At 43.3% G+C, this 21,038-nt stretch overlaps 1 protein-coding gene across 1 annotated transcript in view; it reads left to right on the top strand.

The window, feature by feature from the left end:
* LOC309559184 (voltage-gated delayed rectifier potassium channel KCNH8-like) overlaps positions 1-21,038 on the top strand; it is a 785,056-nt gene that overhangs the window by 543,904 nt on the left and 220,114 nt on the right. The window contains exon 4 of the mRNA XM_082262383.1: positions 19,678-19,814. Within this exon, the coding sequence (XP_082118509.1) occupies positions 19,678-19,814 (137 nt within the window). The remainder of the gene's footprint in view (positions 1-19,677; positions 19,815-21,038) is intronic.

The raw sequence follows: 21,038 nt of genomic DNA, 5'->3' as shown, positions 1-21,038 counted from the left end.
TAGGAACACGTCATCAATGTACCTTTTATAGCACACCAGTTCGGGGGGGCGGTCATGGAACACCACCTCCTCCTCCCAGTGGGCCATAAATAAATTGGCCACACTGGGAGCGAAACGGGCACCCATGGCCACGCCCCTTTTCTGGAGGTAAAAATTGTTTTCATACCAGAAGTAATTTCTGGAAAGACAGAAAAATAGACTGCTCAAGAGAAAACTCCTTAATTTCCTCGGAAGATTCGATGTAGAGAAAGCCCACTTCACTGCCGCCTCTGCTTCCTCATGATCTATAATGGTATACAGCGAACCTACGTCCGCTGTTACCAAAATAGAAGCAGGGGTGCAGGGTACATCCTGTAAAGTCTGGATAATATGTTTAGTATCTTTGAGGTGAGCCTCCGTAGATACTACCAATGGCTGAAGGTGCACATCGACAAATTGGCCCAACCGGGATGTCACGGAATCAATACCGTTGACTATCGGCCTTCCCGGTGGGCGTTCTTTGTCTTTGTGCACCTTCGGTAAACAGTAAATAATAGGAGTCCTACAGAAAAGTGGGTCCAAATACAATGACTCCTTTTTGGTGAGTACTCCCTTACGCTTGCCTGACTCAACTAATTTACTCAGTTCCCCTTTGAATTTCAATAGGGGGTCACCCCTCAGTAATTCGTAGGTATCTAGATCCGCTAATAGGCGGTTCATCTCCTCTTTATAGTACTCCAAGCTTAGTACCACCAAACCGCCACCTTTATCAGCAGGTCTAATCACGATTTGTTTATTGTTTTCGAGGGATTTAATCCCTGCTTTGATGAATTGTGGATCTGATACCTTCTTCATTTTTAGACTTTCCAAGTCTTTACAGACCATGTTTTTAAATACGTCTATAAATTTATTATTTTTATTGGGGGGGTTGAAAATTGATTTGTTCCTTAAGTTGGTAGTGGGCATGGGTGGGCTCACAGAACTAGTTAGTACAGAAGAGCCTGCAACCGTGGAGTTCCTGACTATGGGGTTAGAAAGGCAATATTTTTTTACATTTAGTGTCCTCACAAACTTCTGTATGTTAACATACGTCTGAAATTTGTTCAGATTTCTTACCGGGGCGAACTTAAGACCCTTATCCAAGGTCTTCAGCTCTTCTACCCCTAAAGTCACTCCACTTAAATTGTATATCCCTGCCCCTACCGGGATCTTTTTTCTTTGGACCCTCCTGCCTCCTCTTTTTCCTCTCTGTTTCTTTTGGTAGACTTGTTTACTGGGGTTTCCTGTGTCGGGCCTCTCCACCAGCTGTCCATTTGATTCTGAGAGGGAGGGGGGGGGTAGGCAGTCGCCTGTCCCCCCCGGTTCGCTAAAAAAGCCCCATTCCCATCTATATGGTTATCACTCAAGGGTTCATACCTATTCTGTGTTAATACTGGTATGGGTGGTTGGTAATTTCCTCTATTGGGATAACCCCCTCTTTGAGTGTTGGGCCTCCCCCCTCTACCTCGACCTCGAGCAGGGACTTGCCATCCAGAATTCTGAGGGTACTGGGAAAAAGGTCTAGGGGTGAAATTGTTGTTATAATTTTGAGGATAATTATTATTTTGATAACTCTCATGTCCTCTTTCTCTCCTGGGAGTGTTATTGTTCTTCCCCCTGCCACCTCTGCCTCCCCTTTTCCTTCCCCTATTGCCTGGACCGTTCCGATTTTCATAATGGTATATAGGGGTGGGGGGTACCTGCCAATGCTCAACATGAGTCGTCCTGCTTGTGGGGGCAGGGGTGGAAGGGGGGGGAAATTCCTGTTGTCCACTCTCCTCTTCTTCCATGGGTACATTCACAATGGGGTTTTTTTGCCACTTAAAGATATCATTCTTTTGAAAATCTTCCCAATCTCTTAAGAATTTTTTCTTTTTCTTATTCTGTGTCTCGTTATCCCATTTGATAAGTCTATTTTGAAGAATCCCAGAGCTTTTGGTGAACTCTTCTTTCTCTTTAAAGGGCTCTAATGCTGCTTGGATCTCCTTAATCTGGGCATCTATAATTTTGAGTTTACGACGCTTCCTCATCAGTAAAAATTCCAACAGCTGTTCTCCCTTTTTTAAGAAGAATTCCCTCCACTCACTGAGGGATTCATCGTCCAACAGCCCATCATTGGGTGGGACATCCCACCTCAGACGTCTGGGAATTAATTTGGTTTTAATATAATATTCGAAGGTGGTGATGTCCCACCATAGCCTGACCTTCTTCTCCAGGGCATAGCCCAGCTTTTTAAATAGGGATGATACATCTCCTTCCACACTAGAGACTGGGGCACTGGAGAAGATGTCACCAAGATCAATTTCTCTTTTATCAAGGTAACTAAATATATCCATAATGAGCAGCTAATATATGTAACTGGGTATACAAGGATATAGTGATATAAAAATATCAGCGCTCAAAACAAATCTAACAGCTGCTGGACACTACAAGGTTCAGTAACACAACCTCACAAACTGGATCAATAAATAGAAAAAACAGTGCAGCGCTAATGTTTGCTGAAAATCCCTAATAGATGGATGAAACAGTAGGTAGAAATGGGAGGGGGGTGGGTCTAGGGATGATAGTCCATGATCAGTGTGGTATCCCGATAAGAGAAATCCAGAGGAGCCAGGTGCAGAAAGAAGTCACACACACCCTCCACCTTCCAGAGTGGCCTCTCACCTCAAGACTCTTAAATGCAGGCACAGCAAAACACTTCTTAAGGATAGAAATCCACAGACTCCAGCCTCAAACCTCTCCTTCCATAGACCAAAGGACATCAGTGGAATGATTCCCCAGGTAGGCTAGGCGCTTCCCAAGCTCATATATGGAGATCTTGTGTGAATCACTCCAGTATCCAAGATAACATAAGAGAAGAAATGCCCAAAATAGTGTAATACTGACTGGTTTATTAAACACAAGCATAACAAAAAGGTGGCCTCTTACTTGGATCCAGAATAATGTGCATCAAAACAATTAGATAAGCAATCCGGCCGGAACAGCGAGACAGTAAAGCTGGCTCCGTCTCGGTCGGTGTCTTCCGTGTCAGCGGGTGACGTCAGACGCTTCCTCCTCCCTCCGCACGCGTATCGCCTCCGTGGGTGGAGGCTTCGTCAGCGGTGATTGAGGATTGGCTGAGCGTCACCCGATATATACTCCTCCCATGAAGGTGATTGGTCAAACCTCCTTAATGGTTTCTATGACAACCAGGACGCCGGAACCCGACTGGTTTTCGGCTCTTACACCTAACCATAGGAGATATAGCTGCCGAGATCAAAACAAGAGAGGCAAGTAACCCCTTGTATTCCTTAAAATAGACGAAAAGGCGCCATGTACCCTATTTTAACCGTGGATTATAAAAGGCACCGAATGTCACAGCAGACAGAATAAATAAAATAAAATATATATAATATAATATAATGCACAAAGTGCTAGTAGCAATATATATACATAATAAGTTAAGGAAGCGTAAGACGTACAATACCCGCTGACACGTAAGATCCATAAATTACATATATAAGCATATAAAATACATGATAGACATAGAAATAAATATTTAAAAGCAAGCGAGTTTATAGCCAATATAAACTATATTAAAAATAAATTAAAATATATACTCAAATTTAAAAACGATAAAAAGTAATCAATCAAACATCATCTGTCAGAAATAAAACAATTCAGATCAAAGTCGGTGTTCAGACCCCGGGGCACGGCAACTTTTGTTTCATAAATCCAAAAGGATTCTCTTTTGCTCAATTGGCGAACAAAATTGCCGCCCCTCCAATGCTTCTTTACCTTCTCAACGCCCCAAAATTTAAGATTTGTGGGGTCTTTATTGTGAGTGTTTTTAAAGTGCTGATATAGGTAATGTGGGGATTTTCCTTTTCTGATACACCTGACATGTTCAGCTACTCTAACCTGGAGGGCTCTCGAGGTCCTTCCCACGTACTGCAACCCACAGTTGCATTCCATCATATAGACGACCCCGGTGGTCGCACAAGTGATGAGATCGTTGATCTTATATTCTCTCCCTGTAGCCTGAGCCACAAATTCCTTCCTGCGTTTTAGATTTTTCTTGGCAGTGCGGCAAACTATGCATTTGCCGCATGCATAGAATCCTTTCAGGAAGGAGAACAGCTTATTGTGTGCTTCCACTGGGGGGTCCACTACCCCCGGGGCCAAGATGTTCCTAAGGGTGGGAGCCCTTTTATACACAAACCGGGGTCTCTCTGGAAGATGGTCCCGCAGGGCCCGATCCTGCATCAGGATGGGCCAGTGTTTGTTGAAAATCATTTCGACCTTCTTATATTGAATGTTGTAATCTAAGATAATCCTTAAATCACCTTTAGGGGCTTCTCGTTTGGGACCACTGGATAACAATGTGTTACGATCAATCCCTTGAACATTTACTAAGTCTTTTGTCAATTTTTCTTCATCATAACCCTTTTGTATGAACCGTTCAGATAACACGTTGGCCTGTGTAATATAGTCATCCACCGATGAGCAATTCCGTCTGAGCCTAACGTACTGCCCTTTGGGGATATTACACAGCCATGAGGCATGATGGCAGCTGTCTAGGGGAATGTAAGCATTCCTATCAGTGGGTTTAAAGTGATTACTAGTAATAAACCCACTGGTTCCTTTTGTGATGACCAAATCCAGGAAGCACACACTTATAGGACTAATGGTCCATGTGAGGACTATGTTCTTATTGTTGTTATTCAATTTGTACATAAATGTCTCAAGATCCCCCATTTCGCCGTTCCAGATTAGGAACACGTCATCAATGTACCTTTTATAGCACACCAGTTCGGGGGGGCGGTCATGGAACACCACCTCCTCCTCCCAGTGGGCCATAAATAAATTGGCCACACTGGGAGCGAAACGGGCACCCATGGCCACGCCCCTTTTCTGGAGGTAAAAATTGTTTTCATACCAGAAGTAATTTCTGGAAAGACAGAAAAATAGACTGCTCAAGAGAAAACTCCTTAATTTCCTCGGAAGATTCGATGTAGAGAAAGCCCACTTCACTGCCGCCTCTGCTTCCTCATGATCTATAATGGTATACAGCGAACCTACGTCCGCTGTTACCAAAATAGAAGCAGGGGTGCAGGGTACATCCTGTAAAGTCTGGATAATATGTTTAGTATCTTTGAGGTGAGCCTCCGTAGATACTACCAATGGCTGAAGGTGCACATCGACAAATTGGCCCAACCGGGATGTCACGGAATCAATACCGTTGACTATCGGCCTTCCCGGTGGGCGTTCTTTGTCTTTGTGCACCTTCGGTAAACAGTAAATAATAGGAGTCCTACAGAAAAGTGGGTCCAAATACAATGACTCCTTTTTGGTGAGTACTCCCTTACGCTTGCCTGACTCAACTAATTTACTCAGTTCCCCTTTGAATTTCAATAGGGGGTCACCCCTCAGTAATTCGTAGGTATCTAGATCCGCTAATAGGCGGTTCATCTCCTCTTTATAGTACTCCAAGCTTAGTACCACCAAACCGCCACCTTTATCAGCAGGTCTAATCACGATTTGTTTATTGTTTTCGAGGGATTTAATCCCTGCTTTGATGAATTGTGGATCTGATACCTTCTTCATTTTTAGACTTTCCAAGTCTTTACAGACCATGTTTTTAAATACGTCTATAAATTTATTATTTTTATTGGGGGGGTTGAAAATTGATTTGTTCCTTAAGTTGGTAGTGGGCATGGGTGGGCTCACAGAACTAGTTAGTACAGAAGAGCCTGCAACCGTGGAGTTCCTGACTATGGGGTTAGAAAGGCAATATTTTTTTACATTTAGTGTCCTCACAAACTTCTGTATGTTAACATACGTCTGAAATTTGTTCAGATTTCTTACCGGGGCGAACTTAAGACCCTTATCCAAGGTCTTCAGCTCTTCTACCCCTAAAGTCACTCCACTTAAATTGTATATCCCTGCCCCTACCGGGATCTTTTTTCTTTGGACCCTCCTGCCTCCTCTTTTTCCTCTCTGTTTCTTTTGGTAGACTTGTTTACTGGGGTTTCCTGTGTCGGGCCTCTCCACCAGCTGTCCATTTGATTCTGAGAGGGAGGGGGGGGGTAGGCAGTCGCCTGTCCCCCCCGGTTCGCTAAAAAAGCCCCATTCCCATCTATATGGTTATCACTCAAGGGTTCATACCTATTCTGTGTTAATACTGGTATGGGTGGTTGGTAATTTCCTCTATTGGGATAACCCCCTCTTTGAGTGTTGGGCCTCCCCCCTCTACCTCGACCTCGAGCAGGGACTTGCCATCCAGAATTCTGAGGGTACTGGGAAAAAGGTCTAGGGGTGAAATTGTTGTTATAATTTTGAGGATAATTATTATTTTGATAACTCTCATGTCCTCTTTCTCTCCTGGGAGTGTTATTGTTCTTCCCCCTGCCACCTCTGCCTCCCCTTTTCCTTCCCCTATTGCCTGGACCGTTCCGATTTTCATAATGGTATATAGGGGTGGGGGGTACCTGCCAATGCTCAACATGAGTCGTCCTGCTTGTGGGGGCAGGGGTGGAAGGGGGGGGAAATTCCTGTTGTCCACTCTCCTCTTCTTCCATGGGTACATTCACAATGGGGTTTTTTTGCCACTTAAAGATATCATTCTTTTGAAAATCTTCCCAATCTCTTAAGAATTTTTTCTTTTTCTTATTCTGTGTCTCGTTATCCCATTTGATAAGTCTATTTTGAAGAATCCCAGAGCTTTTGGTGAACTCTTCTTTCTCTTTAAAGGGCTCTAATGCTGCTTGGATCTCCTTAATCTGGGCATCTATAATTTTGAGTTTACGACGCTTCCTCATCAGTAAAAATTCCAACAGCTGTTCTCCCTTTTTTAAGAAGAATTCCCTCCACTCACTGAGGGATTCATCGTCCAACAGCCCATCATTGGGTGGGACATCCCACCTCAGACGTCTGGGAATTAATTTGGTTTTAATATAATATTCGAAGGTGGTTTATTTCTATGTCTATCATGTATTTTATATGCTTATATATGTAATTTATGGATCTTACGTGTCAGCGGGTATTGTACGTCTTACGCTTCCTTAACTTATTATGTATATATATTGCTACTAGCACTTTGTGCATTATATTATATTATATATATTTTATTTTATTTATTCTGTCTGCTGTGACATTCGGTGCCTTTTATAATCCACGGTTAAAATAGGGTACATGGCGCCTTTTCGTCTATTTTAAGGAATACAAGGGGTTACTTGCCTCTCTTGTTTTGATCTCGGCAGCTATATCTCCTATGGTTAGGTGTAAGAGCCGAAAACCAGTCGGGTTCCGGCGTCCTGGTTGTCATAGAAACCATTAAGGAGGTTTGACCAATCACCTTCATGGGAGGAGTATATATCGGGTGACGCTCAGCCAATCCTCAATCACCGCTGACGAAGCCTCCACCCACGGAGGCGATACGCGTGCGGAGGGAGGAGGAAGCGTCTGACGTCACCCGCTGACACGGAAGACACCGACCGAGACGGAGCCAGCTTTACTGTCTCGCTGTTCCGGCCGGATTGCTTATCTAATTGTTTTGATGCACATTATTCTGGATCCAAGTAAGAGGCCACCTTTTTGTTATGCTTGTGTTTAATAAACCAGTCAGTATTACACTATTTTGGGCATTTCTTCTCTTATGTTATCTTGGATACTGGAGTGATTCACACAAGATCTCCATATATGAGCTTGGGAAGCGCCTAGCCTACCTGGGGAATCATTCCACTGATGTCCTTTGGTCTATGGAAGGAGAGGTTTGAGGCTGGAGTCTGTGGATTTCTATCCTTAAGAAGTGTTTTGCTGTGCCTGCATTTAAGAGTCTTGAGGTGAGAGGCCACTCTGGAAGGTGGAGGGTGTGTGTGACTTCTTTCTGCACCTGGCTCCTCTGGATTTCTCTTATCGGGATACCACACTGATCATGGACTATCATCCCTAGACCCACCCCCCTCCCATTTCTACCTACTGTTTCATCCATCTATTAGGGATTTACAGCGTCGCACGACCACGCAATTGTCCGTTAAACTCACGCAGTGCCGAATCGCAAAATAGGGCCTGGTCAGGAAGGGGGTAAAATCTTCCGGGGCTTAAGTGGTTAATGTCACTTGCAGTTAATCTTATGTAGGCTACCAAATATAAAACAAAAAAATATGACATTCTTTTAGTTTATTGTTGCTGTTGACTGACAGCTGTTTTGTGGGATTTTTACTGATTATTTTAAAACAGACGTAAAGCATTTTGTTGCACACATACACTATATTACCAAAAGTATTGGGACTCCTGCCTTTACACACACATGAACTTTAATGGCATCCCAGTCTTAGATTGTATGCTTTAATAATGAGTTGGCCCATCATTTGAAGATATAACAGCTTCAACTCTTCTGGGAAGGCACTCCACAAGGTTTAGATGTGTGTCTATGGGACCTTTGTTCCAAAAGTGCTGAGCCAGGACGAGAAGGCCTGGCTCACAGTCTCCATTTTAATTCACCCCAAAGGTGTCCTATCGGGTTGAGATCAGGACTCTGTGCGGGTCAGTCAAGTTCCTCCAAACTCACTCATCCGTGTCTTTATGGACCTTGCTTTGTGCACTGTTGCGCAGTCATGTTGGAACAGGATGGGGCCATTCCCAAACTGTTCCCACAAAGTTGGGAGCATGAAATTGTTGACCTTAAGAGTTCCATTCACTGGAACTAAGGGCCCAAGCCCAACCCCTGAAAAACAACCCCCTACCATAATCCCCCCTCCAAATGATATGGACCACTTCACAAAGCAAGGTCCGTAATGACACGGATGGGCAAGTTTGAGGTGGAGGAACTTGACTGGTCTGCACCTCAACCCGATAGAACACCTTTGAGATGAATTAGAGCGGAGACTAATAGCCAGGTCTTCTCGCCGACATCAATACTTGACCTCACCAATGCGCTTCTGGAAGAATGGTCAAACATTCCCATAGACACACTCTTAAACCTTGGGGACAGCCTTCCCTGAAGAGATGAAGCTGTTATAGCTGCAAAGGGTGGGCCAACTCAACATTAAACCTTACGGACTAAGACTAGGATGCTATTAAAGTTCATGTGCGTGTAAAGGCAGGTGTCCCAATACTTTTGGTTCTGAATTCAAAGCCGAGTTGTCTCCATCATGTAGGCTGTCCCTGCTTGCATTACATGGGGTAAAAAACAAATTGCATGGGGTGTGGCTATCAGTATTTCACTGCTGATTCACAAAATCCATTGCTTGTCAATCAGCAACTGACCACACCTTGTGCTGTCCATTGCTTTCTGGATTGACAGTACTGCCTCTGTTGCGGAAATCTTCCCATTGGGAGCTGCAGTGTTCGGGAGGGGAAGCGAGTGGGACACATATGAAGGAAGATTTTGCTCAGTCAGGGGAGCTAAAGGATGTTTTGATGCTTCTGCATCATATACTAACTGGATTTGCCACTTGTTTAGACTGTCACACAGGAACCTTTAGTTATACTTTGATGGTAATGCTAAACTATTAATCATACTTTCTTCTCATTATTAGCCAAGGTATAACCTTTGGTATTTTCTGTGTAACTCATTCTATAGTAATTGACTGTCCTAAAACAGTGCGATGTAAGATTTTTTTTTTGTATGGATCATTGACCTCTGGATATGTGCCTTTGAGTAATGACTCTGAAGCATCAGGGGCACTACAGTGCACAATGTGCACAGTCCACACATTAAACAGCACCGAAGTGACCCTGCACATCTGTTATATTAACCCTCAAAAGCTTATGTGTCCCAGTGGCAGAATGAGGAGCGATCGATCCCTAGGGACATACCTTCACAGTGTGGTTGTATATACAGTAAATGCTATCTAAGCTATCTAGGAAATAGAATAAGGGCATGTATCCTATTAAGAAGAATGTGGCAAGATGACAGAAAAAGTACTTGAGATTAATTACAGGAGGGATTCTCTGATCTCAAGATAAGAGCACTTTCCAGCAAGGAAAGCCTTTTTTCTGCCTTGTACTCTTGTATTGTGTAGTGTACATGCCATTCCTTCACAGTATGCTAGAGACCACGGTATCCTCTCTTCTTAGGCCACATACACACTGGACTTTTCGAGATAAAAATAAAACCTACTGCCAGTGCGTCAACAAACAGCGGCATTTTGCAGAAAAAAATACGATAGGGAAAACGTACCTTAACGCTAGATGCATTTAGCACTTGAGACCACGGAATCCTCTCTTCTTAGGCCACATACACACTGGACTTCCTAGGGGTACCTGGTGTTTTTTTTGTCCTGCCTCTAAACATTCCTGCACGTTAGCCTATGTTTCCATAGACATATAGGCGTTTAGAAGAGTTTAGAAGTAGGGGGGTCTAGAGACAAAAAAAAAAAAAAAAACTATTGCCAGTGCGTCCACAAACAGCAGCATTTTGGCAGAAAAAATGCTTGACGTCTGTAAACGTACCTCAATGCCAGATGCATTTAGCACTTGAGTGTTAATTTTTTTTAACGCCCAAGTGACTGACGCTCCTAAATACGTTACATGCTTTGACAAGCGTCAAGTGTTTTTTCTTCCTCTTGAAGGAGGAGAGGCTTCTAGGAAGGTTGGGAAAACATCCTCTGTGCATGAGCCTTTACTTGTTAAAGGTAAAGTCCTTAGCTGCAAGGCAGTAACCCATCTGTAATGGATGGAAGAACTGCTCACTCTTTAAAGGCACAGCCTCAGCACACAGTAGTAGGTGGGATTTGAAGAGCTCAGGTTGTAGCTGTACGGTACTATAAAGCAAAACCTTTGACCGCTTCCACTCTACCTGGCAACCTTGGTCTTCTTTTAAAAACTCTTCATCCTATATGGCCCTACTCACTGAAGACACCCCCCTTGGTCTATCACCTCCTAATGTACTCCTATCTGCTTAAAGTTTTTATTGTTGGGTACATAAATCGCCCGTGGCCTAATTTCCCACCCCTCCCCCCCCCCCCCCCTCTTATCCTCTTTCTCTCCCAGCTGCTCTCCCCTCTTCTTTCTCCTCTCTTTTCTGCTTTTTTCTATCCTTTCGTTTTCCTATAAGTTCTTTCCGACTTCTGTTTTATGATGCAACATGGTGTGTTCTCATTATGTTTTTTTCAGAATTATTATGACTAGGTGTGCTTGGCACACACTGTGACGTTCATGCACTCGTTGAGATTGTTCCATAACTACTTACCATATTTAATGTCGGATTGTACGGTCTATGTTCGGTTTTTCTATGTTTTTTTGAAAAAATTTTCAATAAACAGAAATAAAAAAAAAAAAAAAAATAAAGCAAAACCTTTGCTTTGCTAATGCAGTGCTAAGTATCAGATTTTTTAAATACCTAACAACATATGCTTACCTTGCCTTTGCTGCCCACTGCTCCTTTCAGCTGCTGGGAGGAAATTAAATACTTGGTACTTCTGGGTATGAAAGATCATGTGATTCACTTCATATGACAGTGCAGCCTTTTTCAACCCTGGGGTGCCTTGAGGTTTCTTCAGGGGTGCCTTGGCAAAATGCCTAAAAAATGCCCAAAAATGTATACAAGCCAGCAGGTGGATCAAGCCTTCCTTTTAGTTACACAAAGCCACAAACTTTTATTGTGTACCATTTCAACCTTCCTGCCACCGGCATCCTAACAACCAGTGATGTCATCAGTGTTGATAAGAAGGGTGTTGATCGCCTGCACAGCATCCTTATTTGACCCTCTCCTGCCCCTCTGTTAGCACTGGGTTGACATTAGCTAAGTGATGGAGAAAAACTGAGGGAGAGGAGAAACACTTGAATACTAGTCGGTACTAGTGTGCAAAAGTGTATTTGCTTTGGAAGAATAAATCATCTCTTATGTTGGGTTTCCTACATGTGTCAATGCTGCTGCATTATGTAAAACTATTAGAACCATTTTTTACATTTTAGAATGGGGTGCTTTGAGACTGTCCATAATTTTAAAGGGTGCCTTGACTGAAAAAAGGTGGAGAAACACAGAAGTTTTTGCCCGGAGTTCTGCTTTAAAGCTTTAGAATTTTCTAGTTCGATCTATAGTTCTATGCATTGCTCTCAATCTTTGTCAACCTGACAAGTGCTTGAAGATTTTCCCAGTGTTGTCACATTAGGATAAGGAGAAGCCCCAGCTTTGTAAGCTCTTGCTCCTGGTGGCTGAACAGAGAATAGGAGGACTTATAGAATGGTAAGTAGTTGAAGAGTGGAGGGGGCAATCAACAAAACCTCAGGCTTTGCTTTGCATGGACAAAGCATAACACAGCCTGTGTTTGTGATGCTAGACACAAGAACACCAGGTGACCTTCTGGCAGGCCTAAGATGAATGGCGGATCAAACCTATGTATCGCTATTGTAATGGATATTTGTTGTGCTGTACCAATCGGTTTCAAGAACTTTGCTGTGTTTTCCTTTATTCTGAAAATCTTTTGGATTTCCTTTGTGCCAACAACTGCATTTTATTGTAGCTGCCAAGCTTTTGTATTTGGACCTTGTCCTGAATGGCAAGCTTTACTTGATCAGCTGGAATAAAAACATATACATATCTCAGTGTTTTGTTGAGTAGCCATTGTCTGCTTTGATGAAAATAGACATGGAGGCTCAAAGTCCTTGTTTGGCACAAAGCATGCTCACTTCATTGTTCTGCCAGTTACTGCTTACCAGGAGTATAGGATGGTATACCCATAGCACAATTTACTTGGTTTCCCTAGCCACGCTGGTAGTCATATGTCATTAAGCACCCCAAACATGGAGTCAAGTTCTAAACAAAAGCCCAGTCCTGACAGCACAAGGTCCCCCACTTTCTGTTTTCTTAGGGGGTGGTATAAGAATGTGGGATGAGTGTGGGCAAAGAACCTGAAAAAAATACTAATTCAATAAAAGCTGGAAAAAAAAGCAGATGAAACAAAAAGGACAAATGAAACCAGGAGACTTTTGTAATATATGTTATACATTTTAATAAATGAGTGGCTGGGGTGCTGTTTTGTCTTATTTTTAATACATTGTTTTTTTTTAACTTGTGTTTGCTTTTTTTGAAGCTGAAGTTTAGCTAAGAAAAAGTTCCTTACAGCTTTAGTTACATCGCTTACCTGTGTGTAATGAAGGATACAGTGTGCAGGCAGCTGGATCCTGTAGAAATCTTCACTGCAGGGGTGCCTGTCCTCTTCCCGTCTTTAAATATCTGGTGCTGCAATGATTAAAGAATATGTAAACCCAACATTTAATATTCCTGATATGTGTCTGCTGTGCCATGTATTGTATGGAAAAGTATCCTCTTCTCTTTGTATTGCTTCCTTTGTGTGAAATATCTGATGTTCCTGCCAGTCATCCATGCTTTCCTATTGAAAACTGACCACCCTAGGCATGAGAGCACAGCTTGGTCAGTTCTATAGCAGTGCTAAGAACTCAGGCTGCTCTCCTCCAATGATCAGACTTGTCCTCACATCCCCCCTGTGCACAGCCATACACTGGGGAGATCAGTGTCCTGCTGTTTTTCCTCCACTAGCTGTCACATTGGGATGAGTATCCTCAGCCCTTTGTAAGCTCTGGCTACTGGTATCTGAACAGAGAATAGGAGGACTTAAAGAATATAAATTTAGCACTGTAACCGTAGGGCTTGGTGTATGATGACTTGCTGGGCCTCCTCTGATTACCAGCACACAGTCACTTAGGGTACAGTTCACACATTCAACCTTACTCCCAATGGCTCATTGCTCAATAAACAGCCCAGGGCTATTTGTTTTTGGTATTTATTGTGGAACTTGGATGGGAGAAGGGAATAGTGGGATACTCCAACTGGAGCTATGTACATTGGATAAGGACAACTCTGACTTGGCCTCACCAGGTTGCTTGTGGAAGCAGTCACACTGCTTAAACCATACTGCCATATGTATGGAAAGTGTTAAGTCTCCTTGCTCTTTCTCCAGCAATAGACTTGGTGATCTACATTCTCTTCAGGATACTCACTAGTATCCTATTTACTGACACCCATCCACTGACTCTTTGAGCTGCAGGGGTGGCCCCCCTCAGGTCGGGCCCCTTGACACAGATCTGTACTCACTGTACTGCAGAATCAGATCCTTCATTGTCTCCCCTTTCAGTCAGCTCCACGAGACCTCCAGGTTCAGCTCCTCTCTAGCTCTTTAGGCCATCAGGTGTCCCACAACTGAGGCTTGGATTAGTTCTGATGTGGCTTGGGGACACATAGGACATCCCAAATGTCCTCTTCACACCAGGCCCCTCTCTTGCTTTCGATTTCCTCCATTATCTCCGGAGGAGCATATAGATAATCGTATCAGTACTTCATGGCTACCGTGGGGTGTACAGGGTCTCCACTTTCTTGATCAGGTTAGAGTAGGCATCGTTCTGTGCTCGAGCCTGGGCATAGGTGTGAGCTTGGGACATATCTGGGACCCTAGTAGCCCTCAAAGGACCCCAAGTTCCTTCCGCACTCCATGCGAACGACTGCTGCCTCTGTTTCTTCACTGAGCGAACTTAAACTCATAGGGCTTCTCCTCTCCTCAGCTCTCCAATCCCACTCAGTCTCCACTTCTGACCTCCAGTCATCGATTTGATTCCCTCTTCAAGGGACCCACAATGATGCTGGAAACTGGGTGACCCTACATCAATGGTCATGGCCTCCCTCTCACTGGACAAACTGGAAGCCTTCAACTTCTGGGCCCATTCTGCTTCTGTTAGTGCTGGACTGTTAGTTGTTGTGACTGTCACTGATGCATCTTGCAGCCGCTGCTCGGCCCTCACAACGTGCGTGCACTGCACCTCTGAGATGTGGCTCTCCCTGGTTTTGCAGATAGTAGTGCAGGTTTGCATCACTGGTCCTGGCCCCATCGGTACTCTCAGCACTCTCCATCCTCTTCCAACAGGAAGAGCCACTCAAGGTGTAAGTAGTTCACGAGTGGTTCCTACCTCCCAGATCATATACAGTCTTCTGGGCTGGCAATCTATCTGCATCTGCAATCTATCTGCTGGCAATTCTATCTGCAACAACATGTCGCCACAGTGCCCACATTGACCCCACGCTCGCAGCCACATGGACACATTCAGGCATCTGCTACATACCAGTCCTAGATGCTCTCTGTCCCCTCTACTGCACAAGGCCAGACTTCCTTTGGGCACTAGTTGGACCCCGGTGTCCCACAGGGTAGAATTCGGCAACTTAGTCCTCTCCACAGGTTCTCCGCCAACATATAGGATAGCTCCTGCACTCTGGCATCCACCACCTTGCTCCTCCACACACGTGTCTGCTCCTCAGCTACACCCGATGGCGAAAGTGAAGTCTCAGCTCCCTTCCTCCATTCGAATTGGTGGCCTGTGGATGCCAACTCTGCCCATGGCCACAGGCTAGCTGACTCTCCCGCAGTGGCTCCTCCTGTAAGGCAGATCTCTTTGGCATGCTCTCTCTCATGCGGTGTAGTAACCCCTTGCTGCTGCCATAACACTGCCCAGCCTGCGTGAATGGTACTTCAATGCAGATTGTGTTCCCTGCCACAGATACACATACATCTGCCTATTCTGTCTGTACTTGGGCTTCAGTTGCACTTTCCTATTCACAAGCTAACCAAACTCCCTCACTTCTGTTTGAAATTGTCCCGCTGTAGCTGACTTCACGGCAGACATTTTCCTCCACAGCACGTGTACAAACACAACCCCTGATGTGCTGATCCCAGCGTTCCGGGTCACTGCCACATCAGGATTCACAATATGTAGACGCAGCAAGGATGGTGGTCAGGACTGTTCACAGAGCACTAGAGGCGAGGATCCTTTCTCCAGCAGAAGATCTCACAAGTTTTTCCAAAAAGAGAAAATACTCGCCATAGTGTAAAACCAAACAAATGTATTAAAGTTAAAAGGATTGCACTTACATCAAAACATATATAGCATGCATAGAATGAAAAAAGCCGTCCGGCTCCAGTAAAACGCCTGTCCTTCCGGGATTGTCAAAACAGAGCTGTGACATCAGCACGTTGCTCCCCCGATGTGTTTTGTCACAATCTGATGTCTTCCTAGGTAGATACCATCTACCCTAACAGCACGATTAAAGGCCCTGACTGGGTATTAGCCACAAGCGTGTTTGACCCTTTGTGATAGGGGGTCCTTGCCAGCTGGTAAGTGTGCAATTTATAAGGTGGATGTTGCACTCTATTTGTGGTGTTGGATATCCATAACACTGGAAGAATTTCGTTTCCAATATTCTCACCTTTTTTTCTTCATAATTCAGCATTGTTTCATAGGTGATGTGATAATCATTTATGTCTATTCACAAGGACAAATTATCTTTTCTTGAGACAATTTAATTATTGGGATTTTATTTTTTGCAATGTTTTGTATAAAGGACTTATAGAATAGTAACACTTCCTTAAGCAGCTGAAAACAGAGGGTTATGTGATCACTTATAAAAAAAAGGGGAAAAGAGGTGTTTATAATGTTTTTTGCTTTTTTTTTTTATGTGTAGCGGGTGCCTCGCATCTCCCGCGCCATACCAAGCTGACCGAGAATCTCACTGGGACAGAGAAAGCTTGTCAGCTCTCCCCCCTCTTTCTCCTCACTGACACTGACTCTGTTCTGATCCCTCTCCTGCATCCTCATTGGCAGGGAGAAGAGAGCCACTTGGCAATCAGCAAAGCATTCTGGGGTATGTAGTCCCCACCAAAAATGGCTCCATAAACTTATATGAGGACAGAACTACACATCCTTGGATTCTCTGGAAAGAAGAGGAGAAGAGGCCTCCAACTTGTCTGCTAACTTTAGCAGTTCGGTTCACCGCGAGGCAGGAGAAGGGACTGGATGCAAGAGAGAGGTGCTATCTTCCCAGTCAGCCCACCGCTTTGTTCCAGGTATCCAGCCTGAGAGAGGGGGATCCCAGGTGCTCACCCAGGCGCACCAGCATAGGTTGTGTGAAGTGCTCCAGGGTGAGGTGACCGGTCGGGTTATCTGAAGAGCCTGTCTGTTTCAGGACGTTCGCTTGGGCTTTGACTGGAAGATTTGTGAGAGGGCACTGGCCCAATCCTCCCTAGGACTGAACACTAAACTGCTGTTGTTGTCCTGCCTCACTTGATTAGGAGAACCTGTGATGCTGATACACTCTGTTTGGCAGTAATAGTACCTGCCTGATATAATGGAAGATTACCCACATCATTCAAGCCCCTTTTATCTACCAAGGCCTCTCTGGATGTACCAGCAAGTGCACCACACTAAAGTCATCTAAAATCTGAAGGACCCTGTCTATACTTGGGACTCTAGTCATCATATGAGTGGGTTCAAGTTGTGGGCTAATTCAGTGCGCTGAGTTGGTTACTGTGTTTAGGCTGGTCATTTGGGACTGTGATGCTGGGGTGAAGAAGGGAGAGTACTGACATAGAAAAAAAGGTCATTCCTCTGCCCTCCTCCTGCCTGGACTCATATAGCCCACTCCAAGTAGAGTTGACAGGTAAATCACTGAAGTAGTATTCACCATATACTGTAATTTGTTACTTTGTGTGCTTACCTTTGCTCCTAGGGTTATTTCACTTAAAGGAGTCCCCTAGAAGTAGACTGAGTTGATTCTTGAGGTTTCTTTGACAGTCTCTATTTATTTTGTTCTACTTGCATATATATATATATATATATGTACACTATTCAATATAATATTACTATTTTCTCCTTAAGCAAGTTCACAGTAAAGATAACTTCTGTGTTCACTACAACCTGTGTCCATTATCTTCTGTTTTCACACTTACATCGTTGCCAGGTGTGCCAGTGGGGTTGAGTCTGTTCTTGGGGTTGAAAAGGCAGAGTAAGGAGCCAACAATATTCAAGTGACTCCTGCGGGGGTAGCACTACATATGCATGCACAAATGTTTTGCCTTTCATTTCTATTTTAAACTGAATGGGTTGTTTTACAAGGTGAGAGTTCACATATACTTTAACAGCTGGTCGACCATATAACTTGCACATATGACAGCAAGGTTAACCTGCTTCGCATTTCCGGGTAGGGGGCACGCGCACACACCACTGGCAACCTGGCTGTGCTGTGATCATACACAGCAGATGCCGATCAACGGGTGCCGACCAATGAATGACTGCTGACATCCACCGATCATCCAGAAAACACACAGGACAGGGCTTTGTCTATGTAAACAAGGCAGAGTTCTGTCCTGTCAGCGGGGAAGTAATTGATTTTCTTTCCCCACAAAGCAGGGAATAAAATTAATTACTTCCCCTAGTAAACGTACCACACACTGTACACCAAAACACTGGTTAGGCACGCATTTAACCCTTTAATCCCCCTAGATGTTTTACCCTGATCATATTTTTAGCACTGATCACTGTATTATTGTCACTGGTTCCCAAAAAGTGTAAGTTAGTGTCCGATTATCCACCTCAATATCACAGTCCTGCTGTAAGTCGCTGATCGCCTCTATTACTATTAAAATAAATAAATAAATAAAAATTATACTACTACTAATACTGTATACCATAGTTTGTAGACACTATATTATTTTCGCAAACCAATCAATATACGCTTATTGGGATTTTTATTTTGCAAAAAATATGTAGCAGAATACTTATTGGCCTAAATTTATTGGCCTAAATTTATTTTCACTTTTTTTATTGGATATGTTTTATAGTAGAACGTAAAAAATATAGTTTTTTTTTAGCGCAAAAAATAAAAAATGCAATGGTGATCAAATACCACCAAAAGAAAGCCCTATGTGTGGGAAAAAAAAAACTGATTTAAATTTCATTTATGTACAGTGTTACAGGACCACGCAATTGTCAAGTTAAATTGATGCAAAAAATGGCCTGGTCATTAAGGGGGGTAAATCTTCCAGGGGCCAAGTGGCTAACAGCTTTGGGTCTTCAGGAAGATCAGCAGTACAGATGAGCCATCCTCCTACTCTATTGAGAAAAGTTCTTTCATTGATTACACTGCATGTAACAGTGCCTGTGAATGGGGGAGAAAACCATGTGACTGATCAGCCTTTCCCCTATTCACAGATCTTGTGAAAAGCAGAGAAATAAATGTTCTTAATGGAGGCGGAGGAAGGAGGAGGCATGTCCATATCAGACCATCTGTACTGCTGTTCTGCCTTAAGACCTGAACCTGGTAACCATTTCAATTCCGGAATTTAGAGACTGGAAGAGGACAGGCATCCTTGCATGGGAGATTGCTCCAGGATCCAACTGTCTGCAAACATGGGCCATTACTGTTTTTTTTTTTTTAGCTAAACTTCAGCTTTCTCTCTAGGTAGGTGTATGTGTAAGGATTTTATTAAACCCCTTTATCAGTTCGCTGAGGTCAGGGAGCAGCAAATTACCTGACCCCACACGAGGGAGAGTAATGGCACATACATTACCTCTCATTCATGTAGCAATCTCTGTATGTATTAGCACTGTGCTGGTGCTTTTAGAAAAACATTTCACTTACTGCTTGAAAAATGCTGAAGAATCTCAGGGGCTTCATGCTATAGTCCTCCAGCCATGTAAGTATTAGCTCATATGTCTGCAGTAGCATTTGGCGAGCCCAGTTTGGTTTCATTTTAACACAAAAAATGTGAACTTGGTAGATTGAATAAAAGGAATGAATTTGGATAATCTTCAGCAGTGTTTAAGTTTTCTTTCCTCTAATAATAAAAATGAGAATAATATCACACATTCTTTTTTTATCTCATGTCACAGAGGATGACGATTTGGAAATCTTCACTGATACCAGACCACCAGGGTTCAATGCCAACCGCAGAAGGAGCAGAGCCGTGCTTTATCACCTTTCGGGGCATCTGCAAAAGCAGGACAAGAGCAAACTCAAGCTAAATAATGTAAGTTAAGAGGTTGCTTGTAATAACTCTACATTTTGACATATATTTATAGCTTCAACTAGAGGCCATTCTTGCTGGACTTTTATCTCAGGCAGTATCTTTGTTAACACCAATTCATACAGCAAGAAGTGAGGTTCTTAGTTTGAAGCATGGTCTCCAGCAGCAGCACCTCAATGGAGGCTTTGCTGTATCTGTGGAATGTTGGATTCTGGTCTATCAAAGCAAGAGAAAACCAGTTGCTAAATATTACACCTATAATAAAGGGTTCGGAGGGACAGAAAATGAAATAACATTGTTCTCCATAGTAAAACAGTTCTATGTGAGTTTAATGTTACTATCAAAGACAAACAAATCAAACATCTGAGTTAGAGAACTGTGGCAGATGAACCAGATTCAACACCAGCAGACTGGATATAAATCTTGAATCTTTTATATCATTGCCTCCTCCTCATCACTGGAAAATCATGTGTCAAGCTATCTGCTAGTAAAAGTCACGATTTCTGAGTAGCATGACTTGCAAATTCATACCTTAACTTTATCCACTGCTCCTTAACCACTTTACCACCGGAGGATTTTGCTGTCTTACGTCTGGGCCACTTTTTGCGATTCGGCACTGTGCAACTTTAACTGACAATTGCGCGGTCGTGCGACGCCGTACCCAAACGAAATTTTTTCCCCACAAACAGAGCTTTCTTTTGGTGGTATTTGATCACCTGTGCGATTTTTACTTTTTGTGCTATAAAAAAAAAAAAAAAGCGAAAAGTTTGAAAAAATAACAATATTTTCACATTTTTTTATATGAAATTCCCCCCAAAAAATGTAAAAATCAAAATTTTTTTATCATTTTTGGCCAATTTGTTTTCTGCTACATATTTTTGGTAAAAAAAATCGCAAGAAGCATATTTTGATTGGTTTGCGCAAAAGTTATTGCATTTACTATAACTAAGGGAAAGATTTCTGTCATTTTTGGTGTTTTTTTTTTTAACGAGTAATGGCAGCGATCTGCGATTTTTTTTTGCGGGACTGCGACATTGCGGCGGACGGATTGGACCCTTGACTGACATTTTTTACACTTTTGGGGGTACCAGTGACATTACTGCAGTAATCAGTGCTATAAATATGCACTGTTACTTACTGTAAAAATGACACTGGCAGGGAAGGGGTTAATTTTATTGGAGAGGGAGGGGTTAATGTATGCCTGGTGCTTACTGACATGTGTGGGGG

The sequence above is a fragment of the Pelophylax lessonae genome (assembly GCF_965119305.1).
Source record: "Pelophylax lessonae genome assembly, chromosome: 6".
Taxonomy (NCBI): domain Eukaryota; kingdom Metazoa; phylum Chordata; class Amphibia; order Anura; family Ranidae; genus Pelophylax; species Pelophylax lessonae.
The sequence above is the reverse complement of the archived record's forward strand: the minus strand, read 5'-3'. Positions and strand labels throughout refer to the sequence as shown.